The sequence below is a fragment of the Echiichthys vipera genome, assembly GCF_963691815.1.
Source record: "Echiichthys vipera genome assembly, chromosome: 9".
Lineage (NCBI taxonomy): Eukaryota > Metazoa > Chordata > Actinopteri > Perciformes > Trachinidae > Echiichthys > Echiichthys vipera.
In genome coordinates this window covers 18581379-18602517 of record NC_139834.1, presented here as the reverse complement: position 1 = coordinate 18602517, position 21139 = coordinate 18581379, and the positions used below count along the sequence as shown (strand labels likewise).

The 21139-nt window shown below is 42.0% G+C and overlaps 2 protein-coding genes across 2 annotated transcripts; one reads left to right on the top strand and one right to left on the bottom strand.

The window, feature by feature from the left end:
• The first annotated feature begins 1365 nt into the window (after positions 1-1365).
• On the top strand, positions 1366-9526 carry inavaa (innate immunity activator a). Its single transcript, XM_083919901.1, has 10 exons — positions 1366-1419; positions 5075-5171; positions 5589-5722; positions 6450-6572; positions 6665-6899; positions 7006-7059; positions 7243-7468; positions 7623-7769; positions 7860-8565; positions 9398-9526. Exons 2-10 carry the CDS (start codon positions 5108-5110, stop codon positions 9488-9490), a joined length of 1782 nt encoding a protein of 593 aa, XP_083776027.1. The 5' UTR covers positions 1366-1419; positions 5075-5107; the 3' UTR covers positions 9491-9526.
• Positions 9527-17586: 8060 nt separating this feature from the next.
• Positions 17587-19993, bottom strand: rpl10a (ribosomal protein L10a). The gene is made up of 6 exons (XM_083919910.1): positions 19952-19993; positions 19458-19529; positions 19283-19363; positions 18179-18327; positions 17901-18073; positions 17587-17802 (listed from the first exon to the last, which is right to left on the bottom strand). The coding sequence occupies exons 1-6, from the start codon at positions 19954-19956 to the stop codon at positions 17632-17634; spliced, it is 651 nt and encodes a 216-aa protein (XP_083776036.1). The 5' UTR covers positions 19957-19993; the 3' UTR covers positions 17587-17631.
• Between the last annotated feature and the right edge of the window lie 1146 nt (positions 19994-21139).

Here is a 21139-nt window from a genome sequence, read left to right as displayed (position 1 = left end):
GCTCCTAGAGAACACTTTTGCACACGTTTTGGCTCCTAGAGCACACTTCAGCAGACATTTTGGCTCCTAAAGGTCACTTTAGCATGGATTTTGGCTCCTAGAGAGCATTATAACACACATAGTGGCTCCTAGTGGGAACTTTAGCACACATTTCGGCTCATAGAGGGCATTATAACACGTGTTTTAGCTCCTAGAGAGCATTATAACACACATTTTGGCTCCTAGAGCGCACTTTAGCACATGTTTTGGCTCATGAAGAGCACTTAAACACATGTTTTGGCTCCTACACTTTTGCACACGTTTTGGCTTCTAGAGAGCACTTTAGCACACATTTTGGCTCCTAAAGTGCACTTTAGCACGGATTTTGGCTCCTAGAGAGCATTATAACACGCGTTTTGGCTTCAAGAGGGAACTTTAGCACACGTTTTGGTTCATAGAGGATATTATAACACGTGTTTTGGCTCCTAGAGCGCACTTTAGCACATGTTTTGGCTCATGAAGAGCACTTTAACACATGTTTTGGCTCCTAGAGAACACTTTTGCACACGTTTTGGCTCCTAGAGTGCACTTTAGCACACGTTTTGACTCCTAAAGAGCACTTTAGCACGGATTTGGCTCTTAGAGAGCATTATAACACGTGTCGGCTCCTCAAGATACATTATAACACACGTTTTGGCTTCATGAGGGAACTTTAGCACACGTATTGGTTCATAGAGGGCATTATAACAGCGTTTTGGCTCCTAGAGTATGTATACTAGAGGGAACTTTAGCACGGGTTCAGGCTCCTAGAGGGCATTTTAACACAGGGTGGTATTTGAGAGAGCCTGATATGGTGGTACGTCATGTACTAAGTTTGAGAACCACTGTTCTAATGCATTCTTGGATACATGGGGTGGTGGCTCACCTTTGCCCAAACATCCCGCTTTGCGGTGAGTGTGGTGGTTCACATCAACAACTTTACTCACCAGCTGTCCTGGGCTTTAACCAACACTTGCCTCTCCTTCCCTGCCTCCCTTTGTGCCTCTTTTCAATTTAAAGCCCCCTCTGTGACTCGCGTGCTGAGTCAATACGTAGAGCGTGCCTGGAGAGTCAGCAGCGTCGGACCGAACCATTTAATCAGAGTCCGGGGGGGATCACCGACGCCGCTAAATGTATCTTTCCCTTACTTTCGTGACAACAAATCGTTTTAAAGAGAGTTTAAAATGAAAATAAAACATTTTAGAGTAAATACAAAAAATACATGTAATAAGAATAAATTAGTCTTAAGTAAGGAGTAAATCGATTAAGTTGTCCCCCCTTCACCGGGACAGTGGAGTGGACTTGAACAGATGTCCCAAGCGTCGCTTGCACATCTGACCAGACCAGAGAAAGTGTGCACAGCTCAGAGGAGACACCAGTGGAGCAGAAATACTCTCTCAGGTGAGTACACGAGACTTTCTGTAGGGTAACAACTTGATATTAAAGAGGAAACACCGGACAGGGAAGGAGCAGCAACATTAGGATGAAGTGTGTGAAGCGAGAAAGTCTGTAAACTTTATTTAGCTTAACTGAATGTGCTATTTAGGCTGTACATAAACATCTCATGGAGATAAGTGCTCAATATGCTTCAGGGTTGTAAAGTCAATAACATTTTAAATGCAGGACTTGGAATGGTATATTTTTATGGTGAGATATTTACTAAAAGTAATTTTAGGATCTGAAAATGATCTGATCTTCCACCACTGCTCTTCTACATACAAAATACTGTGTTAAAAAACTATAAAATGAAGGTAAAGAAAGAGTTAAAACCACTCAATATTATCAGACTAGCATCCTGATTAATGAATACAAAACAACTTGCTGCAGTTTAATCACTTGCTCTGTACCGTCCCATGAATATGAACAGGTTGCTTTGATTAACGACTCTTTATGTGGTGCAACAGGCTGGTTGGTGGCAGTTGTTTGTGCCCAAGGCAGCAGAATACACATCATGTCCATCAGTCCACATGTTGACAGACATGTGGTGCTACTGTGGTGCTAAAGACAACACCTCTGTGTTGTCGTGCCCCTGGAGTCCCCCCGGTGCTTTTGTAAACAGTGGATACTTGTGGGTGAAAAAGCTGTAACCACATCCTGCCAGGAGCCTGAGATGACCATCAGTGTCCGTTCAGAGGCCTCAGAAATGATGACTCAACAGGGGCAAGGTGTCATCATCCCACGGTCAGCCCTGCAGCCCCTGTAGAACAATGGAGCATCTCTTCTTGCCCTCTGTATTTACGCTGTTGTTGGGCCGTGACAGAGCTGGTGTGTCTGGACGGCATATGGCCTCCAGTGACTGAGCACAGGTTATTACCCCTGCATTGTCTCTGCTGGAAAACTAAGACCCCTGCACTATTCAACAATGTTGATCTGACAAAAGAAAGATTCAGACATTGTTTGAGTCTTTGATACAGACTGCTCATAATAACCCTGGCTTTTTTTTAGTTGTCACAGCCTCTCGTCTGTGGAGTTTCCACACTCAGCGCTGCTTCCTAAGACAAAGATCTGACTCCAGTGACGCGCTCTGTAATACAACACTTCATTTTTTTTCTCCTCTTGCCGCTCCCCCACATTGATGCACTTTTTTCTTCCAGAAGCCCATATTGTGTGCAGAGTGGACCCATTTTGCTGAATGGATGTTGGCTTCTCATCACACTCTGAAAAAAGGCATGCTGTAAAGTCGTTTGGTTTCTTCCATAGTATCAGCATTCAGTGGAGAGTCTTAATTACAGGGTTTGAACGGGGCCTCGGTCTGGTTTCAGGCATCCCTCACTGTTTCCTCGGCGAGGCTGGTCCCCATTGGTAATTCCAGGGCCGACCACAGTGGTAATGAGCGCGGCGGCGGTGGTGGTGGTGGCAGCATTCCAGGAGATTGCAGCTCCGAAGGCTCATGGGAAAGGGAGGTGGGGGAAGTCCGGGAGACAGTGAATCCACATTGTGATCTCTTGCCATAAACACCCGCATCCGTAGATGTTGCACCGTCACAGTCCGCTGAGCGGCGAGGACGGGTGGGATCGTGGTCGGCTCCCATCCCCAACACTTTTTCCTAGATGGTCATCATTAGCAGTGATCTCATGTGCTGCAATTAGGATGTTATGACTACATCAATCAAGGCGGGTGGAGACTGTGCTATCACCAGCTATCCCCCCGAGGAAATGGACTGCTAGTTGTGTTTTATTGGCTCTCAATAATAACAGTATGATTCCAACACTCCCATGACTCCAGGTTTTTTATAAAAGCTATGACAAATAGCATCAACGTCTTGGCAATAAGCTGCAATTTCTAGTGAGATCTGCTGCTTTACCAAAACTCACCCACCCACCCACTCACTCTAGACGTCCGACCACAGACTCTTGTGAAAGTCTTCAGAGAGTAATGGGGTGTAAGTGGGTAAATCCCACATTACCCGGCCTGTCTCTGATTACGAGGCTGGATTCCTGTTGACGTCTATTAGTTTTTAGATCGCTGCAACATGGAGCCATGTGTCTGAGAGCACAGCAGGCCTCAACCTTGCACAGAAAAAATTCTGTAAGCACAGTTCCCTTTCCCCGTACCTCTCTCTCACAGCAGCCTTGTCTCAATATTGGCTCGACAACGCTGCTCAGTTGCAGAAGCAGAGTTGTCAGCAGATATTGTGCCCATGGTAGATTATTGAGGCTGGTTGGTGGATACAGGGCCTTTGTTTCAGTGTTGTTTTACTGACTCAAGCAGCCTGCGCCTCATTGTGCTCTACAGCTGCTCATAGCTGCATCAGTTCACATGAGTTGTGGTGGTGAATGGGTCAGGCCTCTGGTATACACAATAATATCCTGTCCACCTCCGTGTCCTCCTGGTCCCTACAGGAAAAGGCCTGATACCCATCTCCAAACATAGAGGATGAGACAGGAGTTGGGGATTATACACAGCCGCCTTAGGAACACAGTCATTCATGTCATGTCTGTTTTCATGCCACCCTTTAATCTTAACTAACAACACATCATTTTCTTCTCGTATGAGCTCTCTTTACATGATATTAATGCAGACACAGCTTGAATTCATGAACTATCATTATAAGAATGTGTGGACTTGGAGCAATAAGTGAGACTAATAATCTAATAATATCTTTTAATCACGTTACTGCCTGTAACTGTCTCTTGTGATCTGCTGGCCTTCTTTAGGAGAAGTCTCGGGTTGTGGCAGACATGTGAGATCCAGAATAAATGAATTGACCTAAAAAAAAAAGATAAAGTAAGGGCTTTTCTCTCTCATCCTAAGGCGATTTCACCCAAACAGACACACACACACACACACACACACACCCTGACTGAGTTTTAAAAGCCTTGACTTATCCCTAAATGTTTTCTCCAATTTGTTGTCTTCATTGTTTTTCTCCTTTTTTCTGTCGCTCCTCTCCACATCTCGCTCACTTGTTTATTGTCAGTCAGATGTGTGGTGGGCAGCAACAATGGAGCAGAGCGGGCCGTAAACATGAGTTGTGTTGGCCTGTTTGTGAAAGTGTGTTGGTGAAATGGGCAGTGTTGCACAGGAGTCAGCAGGGGCCTTGTGATCTGATGCTGCGTGGACAACCCCAGCATTGAGACATTCTTCCACTTCAAAGCCCCCAGAGGGTTTTTTTGACACTGTTTGAATAGGAGCTGAGGGAGGGGTGCGTGGGGGAACAGGTGCAGTCCATGAGTGGGGTAATTCCTGCTGCCATCTGCTTTCTTTTTCGGGGCCTGGGCTCTTTAAACGCCCTCTGACACGCCTCACGTCGACACGCTCCCCTAGCCAGCCGCACCGCGCACCCGTCACCATGGCACCACGATTCGGATTAACCCCCGCACATGTGCCGAGTCGACCGCGGGGGTCTGCCTCTTTTGTGAAGGAGCATGGGAGGGAGAAAGAGGTGGAGGAGGAGGAGGGAGATGGAGAGCTGAGTGAAAGGACACTCGCCAGTCATTCACTTTTGTTAAGCAAAGCAGCAGCAGGGAGCATGAATGAAGCCATGTGGTGCGAAAACAGCAAAAGTGATCAATCTAATTTTACTAATCTGAGAAATTTGTGCTTATTTCAACAGGTACTTCTAAAAACTTAGGAGCAGACAGTCGAGATGACGGCCATCGAGAGTAAAGAGGAGATCAGCGACACTGACAGTGGGATCATTGTGCACTCTGGTAAGGACATGTGTAGCTTAGAGCTGCGTAATCAAAATAAAACACAAGAATACCACTGATATGAAAACAAGCTAAAGAAAATGTATGTAACATTGTCATATTTATTTATATTTTAACAAGCTCCTCTTCCCAGCTAATTTTTACGATTCCTTAACATTTAAGAGGACATTGTGTATTAATAATATAGTCTTACAATTTGATTTTGCAGGTGTTAATTTTTACTAACTTTATCACCCAAAAGGGAATTTGATTCACAGTGTAGGCACAATAAGTGTGTTATAAAATATAATGCCGGATGGGATGAAATAGTTCCTGGATCATACACGGGAAAATTATATAAATTAGAATAGAAATAAGGAATAGTATATTTCAGATCCTGATGGGTTTTTTTTTTGTTATTTCCTGTGTTCACTGCAGGTCCAGACAGCCCCACGTCCCCAGTGAAGGACCTTACCACCCACACCAGAGCCCTGAAGCTGAAGCACCAGTCTCTGGAGGAGCGTCTGGAGCTCTGCCTGCTGGAGCTCAGGAAGCTCTGCATCAGGGAGGCAGTAAGTCGTTTCTAGATGATAACATGCACATACTACGATATCAGAATTTTAAACTTTGATACAATACTTGTGTTTAAAACAAACGAAAACAATGCTATTGTTATTATTATTGTTTATTTTTTCTCTCTCTTTTCTTTTTTTTCACTTTATGGGGTAAGGACAGTCATAAGCTACCTGAAGTTATTTTGGTTGGGATGGTGGTTTATTTTCCTTCCTGTTTGGATATTTTTGTGAATACAGAGAGCACTGTTCTATTGCAATAAGAAAATCAATACAATCTATTTAAAAAACAAACAAAAGAAACCAATACTTGATACATTTTTCGATACCATGGCAAAAAGAGAACAAAAAAAGTCCGTGCACTAAATAGAACAATTTCCCCCCTTTTTTAATATTAAGATCTGCACACAGTGTTGGTTCAGGAAAAGTTACGTAACACATACAAACACACAGCTGTTGTTTCATCTGTGCAGCCTTGTGTTGAAAATTTGACAGCAGTTCTGCTTTAATTGTATCTTCGGTACTTTTGATACTATCACATAGATATTGAAACATTTTAAAAGACGTGGTATTGAAAGTATACTTGGATACTTATGACAACCTCAGTACATACTACCAATATATTATTTTATGCCTTGATTAGTCATGAGGAACGTGGCTATAATTACATTTGTAGAGGTCACTTTCCTCTTTTTTTGTAATCGACACTTTTATTTTGATACGACAGGAGCTGACTGGTAAACTGCCCCAGGACTATCCTCTGATGCCCGACGAGAAGCTACCTCGGGTCAGAAGGAGGATCGGAGCTTCCTTCAAGCTTGACGAAGGTCTGATCCATCTGGATACACAGGTACAGGCCTCCGCCAGCGCTTTTTTTTAAGGGATAAAAGGGATTAAAATTCATCAGCTTAAACTAAATATCAGTATTTGTGTTTATCGTAGGATTCGGAGCTGCAAGTGTTGGAAACTGACTTGGCTCTTCAGCGGCAGATTTATGAGGCAGCTCGCAAACTCTCCCTAGAGGGCAACCTCAGTAAACCACAGAAAAAGAGCCGGTTGCAGCAGTGCAAGAGGGAGGAAAAGAAGGTGAAGGATCTGCAGGAGGCCGTGTCCCAGCACAGGGTCAAGAACGAGTGCAACTCACCGTGCATCAACGTCTCAAACAACCAAAACAGAGGTGAGGTACACTGCTGTCCTCTTCAGGCCAAACTGTGCACTGCACTCATGAACACGTTCTGTGAGTTTCATGGAGGCTTTTAAAACTTTCCCTTTTCTGTATGCAGATCTGAGCATGTCTGATGACAGCTCCCTGTCTGATGTGGTGGCCCTGGATGATGGTGAGTGGGGAGTTAATTTATACATGCAAGCTTTGAAGATTATCATCAACTCTCTGACAGACATGCTTCCCTTTAGACACGCAGTAAAACAAAGTAGGGATTAGGAGGATGTATGTTATAGATAATATAGTTCTGAGATATTGTGGTGCATCATGATAACAACAGTATCATGTTCATCCATAGATGTGGACTCGCCCAGCCCTCTCTCTCCTCCAGTGTTGGGCACTTCCTATTCAGACCCCCTCCAGCTGTCAGCAACGACCCTTCAGTCGTCCCAGCAGTCGTCAAGCCAGCTCAGTGTGGAGTACGAGCGCTCTCCCATCCAGAACTCTCCGTGGAAAGAGACCAGTCTGGATCAGCCTTACCAGAAGGCCACGAACCATCAGTCTGCTTCCAGCAGCAGGTCCAGGTATGAGTCGGAAGTGTAATAACAACACAGCTGAATACACAACTGCACTGGGCAGAGTTTGGGTCAACATAAGAGAGAAAAGAAAATCAAGAACCAGGAGCTCAGTGTCAGTATTCATTTCTCACATCATTCTTTCTGTTTGGGTTGTGTGCAGTAGTCCAGCAGGACCCCAGGTGTCTGCAGAGAGCATAATTCCTCTGTCTCAGTTTATCAAGAACGCGGCCCTGCGTCAGAACCACTCCACCAGCGCCCCCTCCACCCCAGAGCTGCATGTACGCCGACAGTACTCCCAGTCCTTCAGGTAAACAGAGAAGTCAGATACACTAATACACAAAGCATAACAACACGCGTAGCTATAATTTTTACGATTTCAAATGATTTGTCTCCTCAGATTTCCCAAAAGTAAGCCACCTTCTAACAATAAGCGCCTCAGTTCAGAGAACAACGGAGGGCGAGCCAGACTGCCCCAGCGGCGCTGCGTGGCTGACTTCTTGGTGCGGTCTCCAGAGTACACTCCCTTGCGCCCTTACCAGTCCAGCTCAGAGGACAGCAGCTCAGAGCACTCGTCCTCCTCCTATATTGGCTCTCCTGGCAGGGACATACCCACTGAGATCCCAAAGCTCTGCCCGCCGCCTTACGGGTTCCACTTAGGAGCACAAAAGAAAGGTCTCTCCAGCTTCTCCAGCTTCTCCAGCTCACACAAAAACACCAATCTCTCTCAGTCCAGCCCCGGCTACGTCAGGGCAATGGCGGAAGACGGCCCCCTCTCTCCTCAAGACCTGGACATGGGAAAGTGTTTCCTGTCCCATCCTCCTGTGGCCAGCAGTCCTCAGCAAAGACAGTGGCAGGAGGGAGCATTGTCCCCCAGGGGAATCCTAAAGACCCCTCCGCCGTACACCAGGCTAGTGAGAACGCCCTCGCTGAAGGAGTACCCGAACCACGCCATCAGGCTGATGCCAAGGGACATCGTGTCGGAGGAGTTGAAGTCCTGGCATCAGAGGAATCAGCAACAGAAGTTACGGCCAAGCTGCATGGATCAGCAAAGCTCCCACAGTGTCATGAGCCCCACTTCACCTCATCTGCCTCCATTCAAGCAGGTTGGTACAGACAACGATACAGTAAAGAGTAAAATAGGCAACTAATACAAGAGTTTTAAAGGTCCTATATTGCAAAAAGTGAGATTTCCATGTTTGTTTGTTTTTATGATTAAGCAGGTTGAGGTGCTGAAGAAAATGTTTAAAAGTATCAGAACGCTCAATCCACGGAGAAATGCACACAGCCCGTATTCAGAAACTGTGTTTTTAAATGAGCCGTCATGACCTCTGTACAGTTATGATGTCACAACTACACTATATATAGGTAGAAAGTGCTGCTACAGTCATTCCCCGGCTGCTTTTTGGGAGGAGGGCTTAGAGAGACAGTTTCAGACAGAGAGTGAATAGAGGGATATATTCAGGGAGACAAAGTGTTATTTGATCATTAAAGTATAAAAATACAAGTACAAGTACAAACCTGAAAATGTTCATAATATGTCCCTTTAATATATACCAGGGCTGGAGCCAGTCTGTGGATTATTTTCTTAATAAATCGATAAATTGTTTGGTCTATCAAACATCAGAAATCAATAAAAAATGTCCATCACAATTTCCTAGGGTCAAAGGTGACGTCTTCAGAAGTCTTGATTTGTCTGAACACAAGTTCAAAACCCCCAAAATCTTCAGTTGGCAATAATGTTAAGGCATAGAAAAACAACAAATATTCACATTTGAGAAGCTGGAACCGTCATGTTTTTGGCATTTGTGCTTGCAAAATGAGTGATTATTAAAATAGTTGATGATTAGTGTTCTTTTGACCAGCGAAGCGGATAACCAATGTATTTATGTACAGGATGTATAAGACAAACACTGATTTCATGACTTGTTTCCACAGGGTTCGGGTAACGTGATTCTCCAGAGAGCTGCAGATGGGACACCAGTCCAGTGGTTTATCGCAGAAGATGCTGAAATCGTGAGCCAGGTGTAACGAAGACCTCTACTCCAGTAGGATGTGTGTTATTCCTCTCTATTTATTTCTGTATTTATTAAGGCTTTGGACTCTCTGTGAGATTAAAATATGTTGACATGATGCAGAAAACGCGGACCTATTGGTACTCCGATGAGCACATTTCTCTCTCTTTTAATTTAAAACTTAATGTAAGGTGGTATGCCAGTTTAATTTATTGTATATCGTTTTCTAATAGATGTCTCTAACATTTCTGAGTATAGGTTCATACAAAACAGATTTAAAACAGATTTTGCTGTGGTTTCAAGAATGTATTTGTGTCTGGCACACAATTTGCACATGAAATGTATCTGCAGTAGTATTCAAAAAAGCTTTTCCTATTTCTAATATAATTTTTATTGTTATACTTTATTTATCTGTTAATGAGTTTCCCCCTTGCAACATGAAGACTAATTACTAATGTTGATTCACCTTTCAAAACCTTACTTCCTTTTTATATATATTTATATAAATATATATATATATAGTTAAAATTTAAACATGATGTGAAGTGAGTTGGATCTGAACGTTTGCTAACATAAATAATTAATCACTGATGCCTTAGACGGTGGTTTGATGAATGTTTTCACTGCAGTAGGGCGTTTTCTTACTAACCAGGTGATTGTATCAGTTTTGATATGTTTTGTATATTTATAATAAAAAATACAACTGAAAATGAAGTTTGTGGTTTTGTTATTTAGAAGGTATTTACTGACAAAATACTTACTACACACAAACCACCCAAAGTGTCACAAAATGTTCCTATATTCAAAGAATGATGCATCAGTCTCAGCTGGTCTGCACGTTGATGTTTACAATAGAGTCACAGGATTGAGACGACTGAGTGTTCATGGCTCAGGTGCTTCGTCATGAAACAAGAAGTAAGTCAATGTTACGACACAGAAAAGCACAAACAGGTACGTGCAGAGGAGCGCCCAGCGACAGCGATGCAGCCAGTGAGCCAGAGGACGTTGTCTCCACGAGGATCCACACCTGAGGAGAGCAGTCAGTCCGTCAGTGTTTGTCCAGTGAAAGATTCATCACAGTTGTCTTTTAAAGCACGTCGACTTACGCGTTCACAGAAAGCTGCCGGTAAATATTTGAACTCTTTTTATCCTTGTCTGCTTTTCTCTTTGACAACGCAGCTTTGCTCTTGTGTCGCTGTCGCAAAGTATCCAGAGGGGAACTGTAACAAAGACAAAGTTACACTTTTGGAGTAGAGTGTCAACGCAACTTTCCAAAAACTGGACAAAATGACAGAAAAAGCCCTTCACTGATGTTTTTTAGGCTGAAGTTTGTACTAGTGTTACATATATATATAAAAGCACAGTTCCCTTTATTCCCATGCTCACAGTTCACAAATGAAATGCAAAGAAGATAGAGGATAAAATTGTTATTTATACATATTTAAGACGGTCCTCACATGAAATTGTCACGATTAATGCTTATTTAGTCAGATGCGATTAACAGTGTCAAGGGCCAAAAATGTAGCTGTGGGCCCCAAATTGCGCCTTCACACGACAGTCCCAGAAACGGACCAGTGTAAAACTGATAAGGTGATTAAATGTAATGTGTTAAAGAATATGCACCATGCACACACAATGCTAACTGAAAAATTTAAGATATTGAAACTTGAGTTATTACACAAGGCCTCTTTATGAGACAGAGCCGCAACACTGGGTCAAAATTCAAAAGCCGTCTTAAGTTGTGATGTCCGAATGAAGCTTCATGAAGCATTTTCCACTAGATGGAGCTCTGTGTTCAACAAAGGGTTAAAAGCGCATTGAATAACCATTCATTGAGCCTTTCTCTTTAAACTAAGAGAACTACGAGTGGGCTGAACAAATACAACTAATGGTTCATGAAGCTTCATTTGATCATCACTAACCTTAAGGCCCCTAAAGCGACAGTTCACCCACAAATCAAAAAATACCGGGTTTTTTCTTCCTGTTACCCGTAGTGCTATTCATGAATCTAGTTAGTTTTGGTGTGAGTTGTCCTGTTTTGGAAGAGTCAGCTCTTGAATAAATTGCAACTAGATGGCACTGATGCTCTTAGTGCCACAAAATGACACCTGTAAAACTCAACAGCAACGTCTCTTCCCAGAAATCATGACCCAGTTACTCGAGACAACCGCATCACCACGCAGAAGGAAGCATAGAGCCGCTCATGGACGAGTGGCTCGTGCTTGTGACATTGTGAGACGTAAACATTAATAATGTCCTCCTTGAGCTGCAGTGTTTGCTAGCTCATGTGAGATAGGAGTACAGATAAATTATAAACTAATCTGAATGATAATCTGATACGTGGTGATTGTTGGTGAGTGTAGTCCTGTAGAAAGAAAATAGTTCCCATGTGAAACTGCTCACAACCAGGTCTGTGGATTATTATCTCTAGATCGATAAATAGTTCTACAGGCAAGAGGAAAAATATGTGTTTTTGATTTTGGGGTGAACTGTCCCTTTAACGTTTTCAATTATTCTTCAGTTTTCACTTTTGTGATTAATCAGATTACACGCAACAAAGTCAAAACTACAGAGTCTTGTCAAAACTGACAGATAAACTCCTACAACCACAACTCCTCTGTTTGTGATTTTGAGACGTGACTGACATGATTTTGTAAGTTTGTGACTGAAGCACCAACAATTCGACAATATCTGTCCTCTTTGTAAGTTGTCTTAAAAAATTACTTTAAAAAACTTTTTTTTTTCTTTACTTTGTTGTTGTTCTGGCAAACTAGGTGGACTAGGTTTTTTTACAGCAGGAAAGGCGCAGGTGTTACTAATAACATCAATGATGGCTGTTAATTACGGTTATCAATAACACCCATGGCAAAGAACAGCTTCACCAAACGTGGTGATTTCTGCAGAACAGGCTGTAGTATCGAGAGGTGTTCAAGCTATTTTGTCCATGAACAGAGAATCCATACTTTTTGTTGTGCATCTTATTGGTGGCCAGTTGTTTCGATGGGATGCACTCTGGGATGGGGATGGGAGGTGGAGGAAGCTCAGCAGCTGGAGCTTCTGGCGGAGTTTCATCTGGATCCGGTGGCCTGAAAAAAATACAGAGAAAAGAGTGGAATCAGACAAGGCGCACTTGCTGATCATGTGGCAGATACAAAGTGCAAACGTCAAGTCTATCGATGACCTGTCGTCAGCTGAGCGGCTGTCGTCTTTGGCCACGGCAGAGCAGCTGGACTCGGAGCTCAGGGGAACAGATGGTGAAAGGAAGGACTCTTTGCTGGAGGATCTTCTAATAGTAGCTTGTTTCTTCAAGTCTCGCTTTATCTTCTCCTGTAGAGACAGAGAAGAAGAAACTCATTTTGAATATAACCTTTATAAAGAAAGTTGACGAAAGAAACCTCCTTACCATGCTTTGGCTGGGAATTAGTGATATGCTGACTCTACGACGACTGCTGTTCTGAAAGTACACACATAAAAGGAGGATTGAAGAGATGAAAGGATAGTTTTATACCAGATGGAACAATGAGACAAATATCTGCATACCTGCTGAGAGCTTTTCTTTCGGCCCTCACTTTCCTCTGGATCTAGAACAAAACATTCAGTCAAATATTGCACACGACAGCAGAACGAGACCAGGAGACAGAATGTCAGAGACCTGGTGATGCTCTGGGGTCCAGGTTCCTGCAGGAGCCCTGCTGCTGGGCCTCCTCCACCTCTGCCATGTTTCTGTCCCGTCGTCGCCTCACGTTCTCCACATGAGCCACCATGAGCTCGACTGCACGGCTCACTCGAGCCTCCTATCAGAAACAGAAACGTAAAATATTATATAAAACCAAAATATCTAAGCTGTTGTTAAAAGCTTCAATGACCGGATATGTATAACGTGTTACAGATCAATAGTAAGACACTGTTCTGCTTAGAGATATTTGTTGCTGTATATACTCCTCGAACAGGTGCACAACGTATAACATATAAACCCTTGATGAGAATGTCTCGTTAGTCGTACCCAAAAGAGATTTTTCCTTCTCAAACTGTTACATTTGTAGGATTGTTGGTGCTTAAAAAGCTGAAAGTATTCAGTTTTCCACAAGAAAAAAACACAAATCAGCGATAAAAAAACAAATAAACACATTTATCATAAGAAACGTACCCCTCTAATCCTTTTGTGACCCCATTGGGGCCACGGCCTACAGGCTGGAAACCACAGACCAGAAGTGATACTGACCCATAAATTTAAAAAAAAAAGCCTCAGTGTACCTGGTGCACAGCGCCGAGCACCTCTGATGTGTTGGAGATTCGCTCCACCGTCCCGCCGAGGATGTCCAGACACAGCTCCAGCCTCTGCAGGATCGTACTGCGCTTACTGTCCAAACACAGGCCCTTCAGCATCTGAAAAACACACACAAACAAACACATACACACATGCACCTTCTCTCTGGTGGTGCCATTAAAGCTTATTTCACATTATGGGTAATTTACTGCACCTCCAGGGTCTCTCTGCCCCTGGTCAGCTCCAGCTGGATGTTCTCCTCGGCCAGGTTGCGGGCGTGCTCCTCCGCCTGCAGCCTCTGCTTCAGGGTGTACTGATCACAGCGGAAGGCCAGGCTGATCTGAGAGAAGGCCGCCTGGGAGCAAGAACTTTTAGTTCACTCAGGTTTCAAACTTCACATTTCAGATGTTTATGTCAGGTTTTAAGCTGTATTCCTTATGGTTGAAATGATAATGAAAAATAAAATAAATACATTTTATCTGCTGCCTGGATATTAACAGTAAATATTCAGCATAAAATTAAGAAGTACACTCTGTAAAACAGACAAATAGGTTTTTATGAAAACATTAAAGGATAGGTTCAAAAATGTAAAAAGTATGTCTAGAAACAACAGTCAGCTGCCTGTATGAACTGTTGGTTATAATCATCCCTTCTGTTAATAAAAGATAAACGTTTGAATAGATTTGAGTGCAGGCGGACCTCTCTTTAACAGTGTGAACACGAGGAATGATTATAACAAGCTTGACAAATGACAAACAACAGGCCCAATGAGCAAGTAATGCACACATTACAGTGTAGATAAAATAGCAATAAAAAGTGGGAAAAACTGTTATTTAAAACATTTGATTTCCTCCGTTTTCCCGTGATAACAAGATAATTAATTTGAGATCTGGAGAAAACAAAACGATAATGTTCACATTAGTGTGCCTCGTCTAAGAAGACAGTTAGCACGGCTTCAGCTGTATCAGAGGCGCAATCTTAATGGGCCCCATTTCCTCATTAACTGCATAGGTTTTTTTGGATTTTGACAAACTTTATTGTTAACAATATTATGTTACAACACATAAATACCAATACAGGGAGGAGTTTTACAATGTGCACATAAATATACAGATTACAGTTAAAGTTCATAACAGTAAATAACCATAGGAAATCATCTGTCAGTGTTTTCCATAGGGTTCTTAAAGATACGAGAAGTCTTTAGGAGGCATGACATGTCAGGGGTGATGGAAATCTCAGGCCAATCATTCATTATCTCTCCACCACAGGAAAACGGAGGAAAATTATCTCATTATATGTATGTATGTATGTATGTATGTATGTATGTATGTATGTATGTATGTATGTATGTATGTATGTATGGATGTATATATGTATGTATGTATGTATGTATGTATGGATGTATGTATGTATGTATGGATGTATGTATGTATGTATGTATGTATGACCCTTTAGGGCTTCCGTAATATCGTGAAGTAGGGGACCTTACCTCCAAATCTTTCTCTGACATCTCCACACTGTCAGAAAACAGAAGACAAGTGAAAGTTTAATGAAAAGTCAGATTAAATCGCGCTGTTGTTCGATAAACCATGATAAATATGAATATGACAGCGTCACCTGTTAAGGCCGACCCGCTCTATGATGGACAGCTCGTTCCAGTTTGTGATTGGCGGCTCCTCCGGACTGATTTCTGTTGTAAAGACACAAAACCAGTTTAAATACAGAGCCATGATACTGGTTCTTGGTCTGTTTATCTTATCATTTTAGAGCCGTTACCTTCATCACTGTCATCACTGCCCAGCATGGCGGACAGACTGTAGCTGTTTGTGTCTGCATCAGGCTGAAATTAGATTTAAAAAATGACTTATATTAATACATATACAGGGTTCCCACACCTATTCCAAAGTCAAATTTCCGCACTCTTCAAGCATTTCAAGGTGCGTTTTCAAAGTTTCAAAGCACCTTAGAGCTGTGGTTACATACTTACAAACACAAGTTACATATTCATATACAGTATGTATGGTTTATATTGCATACTGACCATTGCACTTTTAAATTAGTTATTGTGCTTTAAACAACCAAAATGTTTTGCGACAGCTTTCTAAAGAAGCGTGACTATGGAAGTAAATCTGTGCCAATAATCGGTTGCTCTTTCTCGGTTCCCCCAGTGTCAACACTAAATGTTATAACATTGAATTGTATGCATTGTGTGATGCATCTTAATTTGGTAAATTGAAATTTTTAATGTTGATTATTTTAACCTTGAATTTATGAACATTGACAAATAAAGAGTTAAATTCAGAGTCAAAACATTTAGGTACATCATTTTCAATGCATAAATATTCAGTGCTAGAAATTCAGCAGCTTTTTAATTTCAAAATCTGATGGCAAAGATTTACTTCCACAGGTGACAAAATAAAGGAAAACACAACTAAATGTGTCACCTGCTTGTTACGTAGACTTGGCGTCCTACATAACCCAGATTTAAAGCAGTTTATTCAAAAATTCAAGCCCTTTTCAAACCTTGAAAACATTGAAACTGAAGTGTTTTCATGGATTTCCAGCACCTGTAGGAACCCTGCACACAAAGTGTTAATCAGAATTACCAGGGACAGGTACTGTAGGACAGCTGGTAGATTATATGACTCACCTGAGCGTTCATCACTTCATCAGCTGCTGCCTTCACAGCAGAATAATCCAAATGTGTTAAAACAGATTAAATTATTGAAATCCTCTTCACAGTCAACACTGGAGTTTTCATCATTGCTGCAACAGATATGTTCGTATGGGTTCCTTTACGTGTTAAGCTAAATTCTCCCTCAGCCTTTCTCCAGCACTGAGAATAGATAATCCCATTAAGAGATCCACAGTCAAACCAGAGCAGGATGACTGCCCCAGGAGGCTCATGGGTAGCCGCGGCTGTACCGGCTGCTATGCTTTTATCTCGAGTATATAAAAGCTGTTGTTGTCCCAAGTGATGGATTAAATGCACCACTTCCAATCAGTCTCACGGTCCTTTAAAGAGCGTAATGTTTGTCTTAAAAACACACTTTACAGAAATATGCAACTATCTTTATATTGATTGGTGGATGCATTTGACTTTACTTCTCCTTCACTGTGCAAAACAAAACTCTGAAGGACCCAAGTGTTTTTTTCAGCTGATTTTAAACACTGTATTCTGTAAGCCATAATAATATATACATGTATGGTATCCATTTAATTACAGAAAATTCCAATTATTAGTTTGAGGTATCATCTGTATTGAGGTCTCCACGTGGTCAATACTTGAACTTTTAGATGCCACTAGTGATGGGCTGATGGAGACTGTTGTACCGACTCCTTATTTTGAACATGAATACTGATATTAAAAAATTATTTAAAAAAAATGTAAATCCAATGGCTCTTTGGAAAGGACTAAACATTATAGCTCACCATTATTAAAGCGTTCACTGCAGAAGCCAACACGTTTCTCTTACCGTTACATTAGCTGCTGAGAGCCAAAATATCAGATCAAACCAAGCGTGTGGGATTGTCCACCCCGACTACTGAACTCGTCAGGAAAAATACTTAGGAAAGCAGAATAACTTTGATGTCAGAACACATTTCTCTATACGTTTTAGCTCAGGAACAGAAATACACTTCTCTCTAATCAGTATTAGTTTTTATTCCTCCATCTGACTTGACTAGAAGCCTAGTACTTATTTAAATACAAGTTATGTTTGTTAAATGACTGAACTATAAATCAAGATTATTTGATTTGATTACTTTTCCAACACCATAAACTCAAAAAAGTCCAATTACATTCTATATAAAACAGTTTCAGACAAAGAAAAACTCCCAAACGGTCCTCTTTGGAGCATCTCCACATTTATTAATAGAAAAGCTGTCCTTTAGTAGAGGCGCTGGGGTTTGCCCATGGTGCTCTTGACGTAGAGGGCGCGCACATTCTGCCAGTTCTTCTTCAGCAGAGACACAAGGAAGTTGACAGCCAGGTGGATGTTGTACACAAGCTCATCCTCCGTCATCTTCACGTGTCCTACAGCCACAGCCAGACAGAGCACCTACGGCACAAGGTAAACGTCAATATTCAGTCATCCTATCACATTTGGTTTCGGTTTATCCTCTGGCATTATTTTTATTAGAGAACTGCTGAGCCTACCTTCTTCATCTGGAATTTGATGGTGGATTTGACCTCGTCCACCTTGGTGTTCAGGTTCTCGTTGTGAGTGAGCAGGGAGGGGAACTTGCCGGCCTTGTTCAGCCCAGGTCCCAGGATACGAGGGATCTGCTTGATCAGAGACTCAGAGGCCAGGAAGGCGTCGTACTTCTTGGCTAGAGGGAGCAGAAGGAAACAAGACCAACGTTTAATTAAAAGGCCTGTCGGGCTTCAATCGTCACATACTAGGAGTCTCGTGGGACACGATGCAGACTTCATACCGAGCTTCTTGACCATTTTTTTGTTCTTGTTGAGTTTCTTGAGAGCCTCGATGTCCATGTGTGGCAGCTCAGCGGCTTTGGCCTCGTCACAATGCTGCTGGTCTCCTAGGACGCACACGGAGAATTTGGGCCGGGGAAGAGTCTTCAGCCTGCGGGTTAACACAGCAGTTAGAGAATCTGCCCGCAAACCCGTGTCAAGCACGGGGGCGTCAGCTGGAAGTTGGGCAGAGTGTGAGAGCAGTGTTAATTCTGTTAACGATGACGAAATATGTTTGTCAACAATCCTTTTCCCAAGACTAAGATGAAATGCCACCTCTGTCATTTAACACCAATTGTCACAATATTAACATCCAATAAAGTTGACTAAATAAATCTTTTTTTGTTTAGTCAACTTTGACTATTTCTTCCCCTCTAACTCTTCGCTGGCTAAATTATTCCAAGTTCTGGTCGACTAAAACGATGACGGTTAAAATAACTTTAATGTTATTAACTTATAGGCATTTTAATTTATAATCACTGCTAAGATTAACCCTGGTTAGAAGAACTTCTTGGGCATAGTCTGCATGGAAGTTTCTATGAAAGCTAGGAAATGGACTTCTAACACAAACATCATACAGGACGATACATCTCAAACTTAGTTTGAAGATCAACTGAAAACCAGACAATGATGAAAACAGTTTGTCTTTAAACATCAGACTCAAAATACTCTGCCATCCCCAAATGACACCGTACTCATTTTTCTGTGAAATAGAAAGACTCTTACCCATACCACCACTGTGGCGGTGTCCGGCCGACCTCTTTGGTTACATAATGCAAATTGGTCGGCTCGAGGACATGAACTCACCAGCTCAGACACTCAAAGCCTCCCCTCATGTTTTAAGACCCAGGGTACGGGTCCGTCTGCTTCACATCCACCAGCCGAGGCTGGGTCAGCTCAGTCAGACTACCCAAAGTACTTCTCCATGTCTGCCCCTGGCCTGTCTGGACTTTATTTTTCACTTTAGAGATTTCGACTACTCGCCATACAGCCGGCTTTTTAAAAATACTCAGACAGGGCTGGAAGCACACAGGGAAAAGGTTGGGTGAAACAGTAAAAGGTCGAACCTGACGGTGCCGGAGAAACGCTTGTCCTTCTGGGGATCATAGTTTTTCAAACTGATCTGCAGCTCCACCGACTCCGTAAACCTACAAAACAGACAACAGTTACACATCTCATCCCATTCAGTCATGCCTTTGATCTCAAAACAGAAGTTTAACACCTTTTCCCACATGAACTTACTTCCTTGGCTTGGTCAGAGAGCCCTGCAGGACCTCCTTAACAGCTTCATACAACGTGTCCCTGGAGACCTTACTGTAACAAAAATATTAAACATAATTAAGCAAATGTCATTCGCAGACCACCTCCGTAAAACTAGCCTCTTCTGCTAATCTAAGACGGCGATTAAACATTCAGACAAAAGTTACAGAATCCGTGAATATATCATCAAATATTATTTAGGAGAGCCAATATACATATCAGATGTGTGATGGTTTTCTAAAACACGTTTTAAGTAAGTGGATGGTGACGGATTAAGGTCTGAAACTCAGATGCGTCCTATCGTTACAGATGAACCGGCACCGTCCGCAAAAGCGTCACTATTTCTGAAAAACGGAGATAAACAGCAAAACTGCGGCACATGGAGACGACAGCACGGGCTCAGGGGAGAGATACGATTCGGTTTAAACGTGGAAACAGTTGATTTTTCCACATTTATTAGTAAATCTGAGCCTGACCTCATTTTAGCGGCTTGTTCCTCTCGTGTCGCTACGTTGAAAAGGAAGTACAACAGGAAGTTACGCAGAATAAAGGCGACAGGGGCTGACGTCATCAAAGAACGCAAAGGACTCTTAAAAAAATGATTTTTATTGAGAAGATTCAATGTAAACATTTATTTTCTCTAACAAAATAAGAGAATTACATCTCAAGCTGTTACATAACATATATCCTTCTAATGCTCAAGTATCATCCATTTATTTTGTATTTGTATTTTATAACACTGTATGTGCTCTGCTCAACACATTCAATTTCTAAAAAGGAGTTGGAGACTATATTGACTTTAAGTCAATAACAGTACTGATCTATATTTTCACAGGTAGAATTAGTTGTTTTTAAGCAAAGTAAATATATAGAATAAAAGAGAAAGTAGCAATACCTCAATATGAAACGCGCTCTTATAGAGTCTTGCATTCAAAATCTTACTGAACAGAAGCACAAAAACATTAAAATTACTACCATAAAAAGTTTTGATGCAGCAGTATGACCCTCAGTGCTGCATTATAAAAAAAAATACATTATACAGATGTCTTAAACTGGGTGGCACGGTGGAATGGTGGTTAGCACTGTTGCCTCACAGCAAGAGGGTTTCTGGTTTGAATCCCTTCTGTGTGGAGTTTACATGTTCTCTCTGGAGAAACGTGTTAGGTTAATTGATGACTCTAAATTGCCCATAGGTGTGAATGGTTGTCTGTCTCTGTTCGTCTCTATGTGCCCTGTGATAGACTGGCATTCTGTCCAGGGCGTACCCCGCCTCACGCCCCTGCTGTCAGCAGGGATCGACTCCAGCTCCCCGGGACCCTGATAGGTCGGTCAAAGATGGGTGGATGTCTTAACATATATAAGCAGGAAGTTTGTGTTAAAGATGGTCATAACCACATGAAAGCTGAATCTGAGTAGTAACTATAGCTCTCAAATAATTGTTTTGGAGTAAATGGTGTAAAATTTCCCTCTGAAATGTAGTAAAGTAGAAGCTTTACCACAAAAGTAACACTGATAAGTTCTCAGGTCAAGGACAGTATTTAATTTAAGTACCGCACTTGAGTTAATGTACTTAGATTTCACCAATGTATGTTATCGTGAATATTTTATTCAGAATATAAAAGGCACACACACACACACACACACTTATTTAAACAGTTTTATTA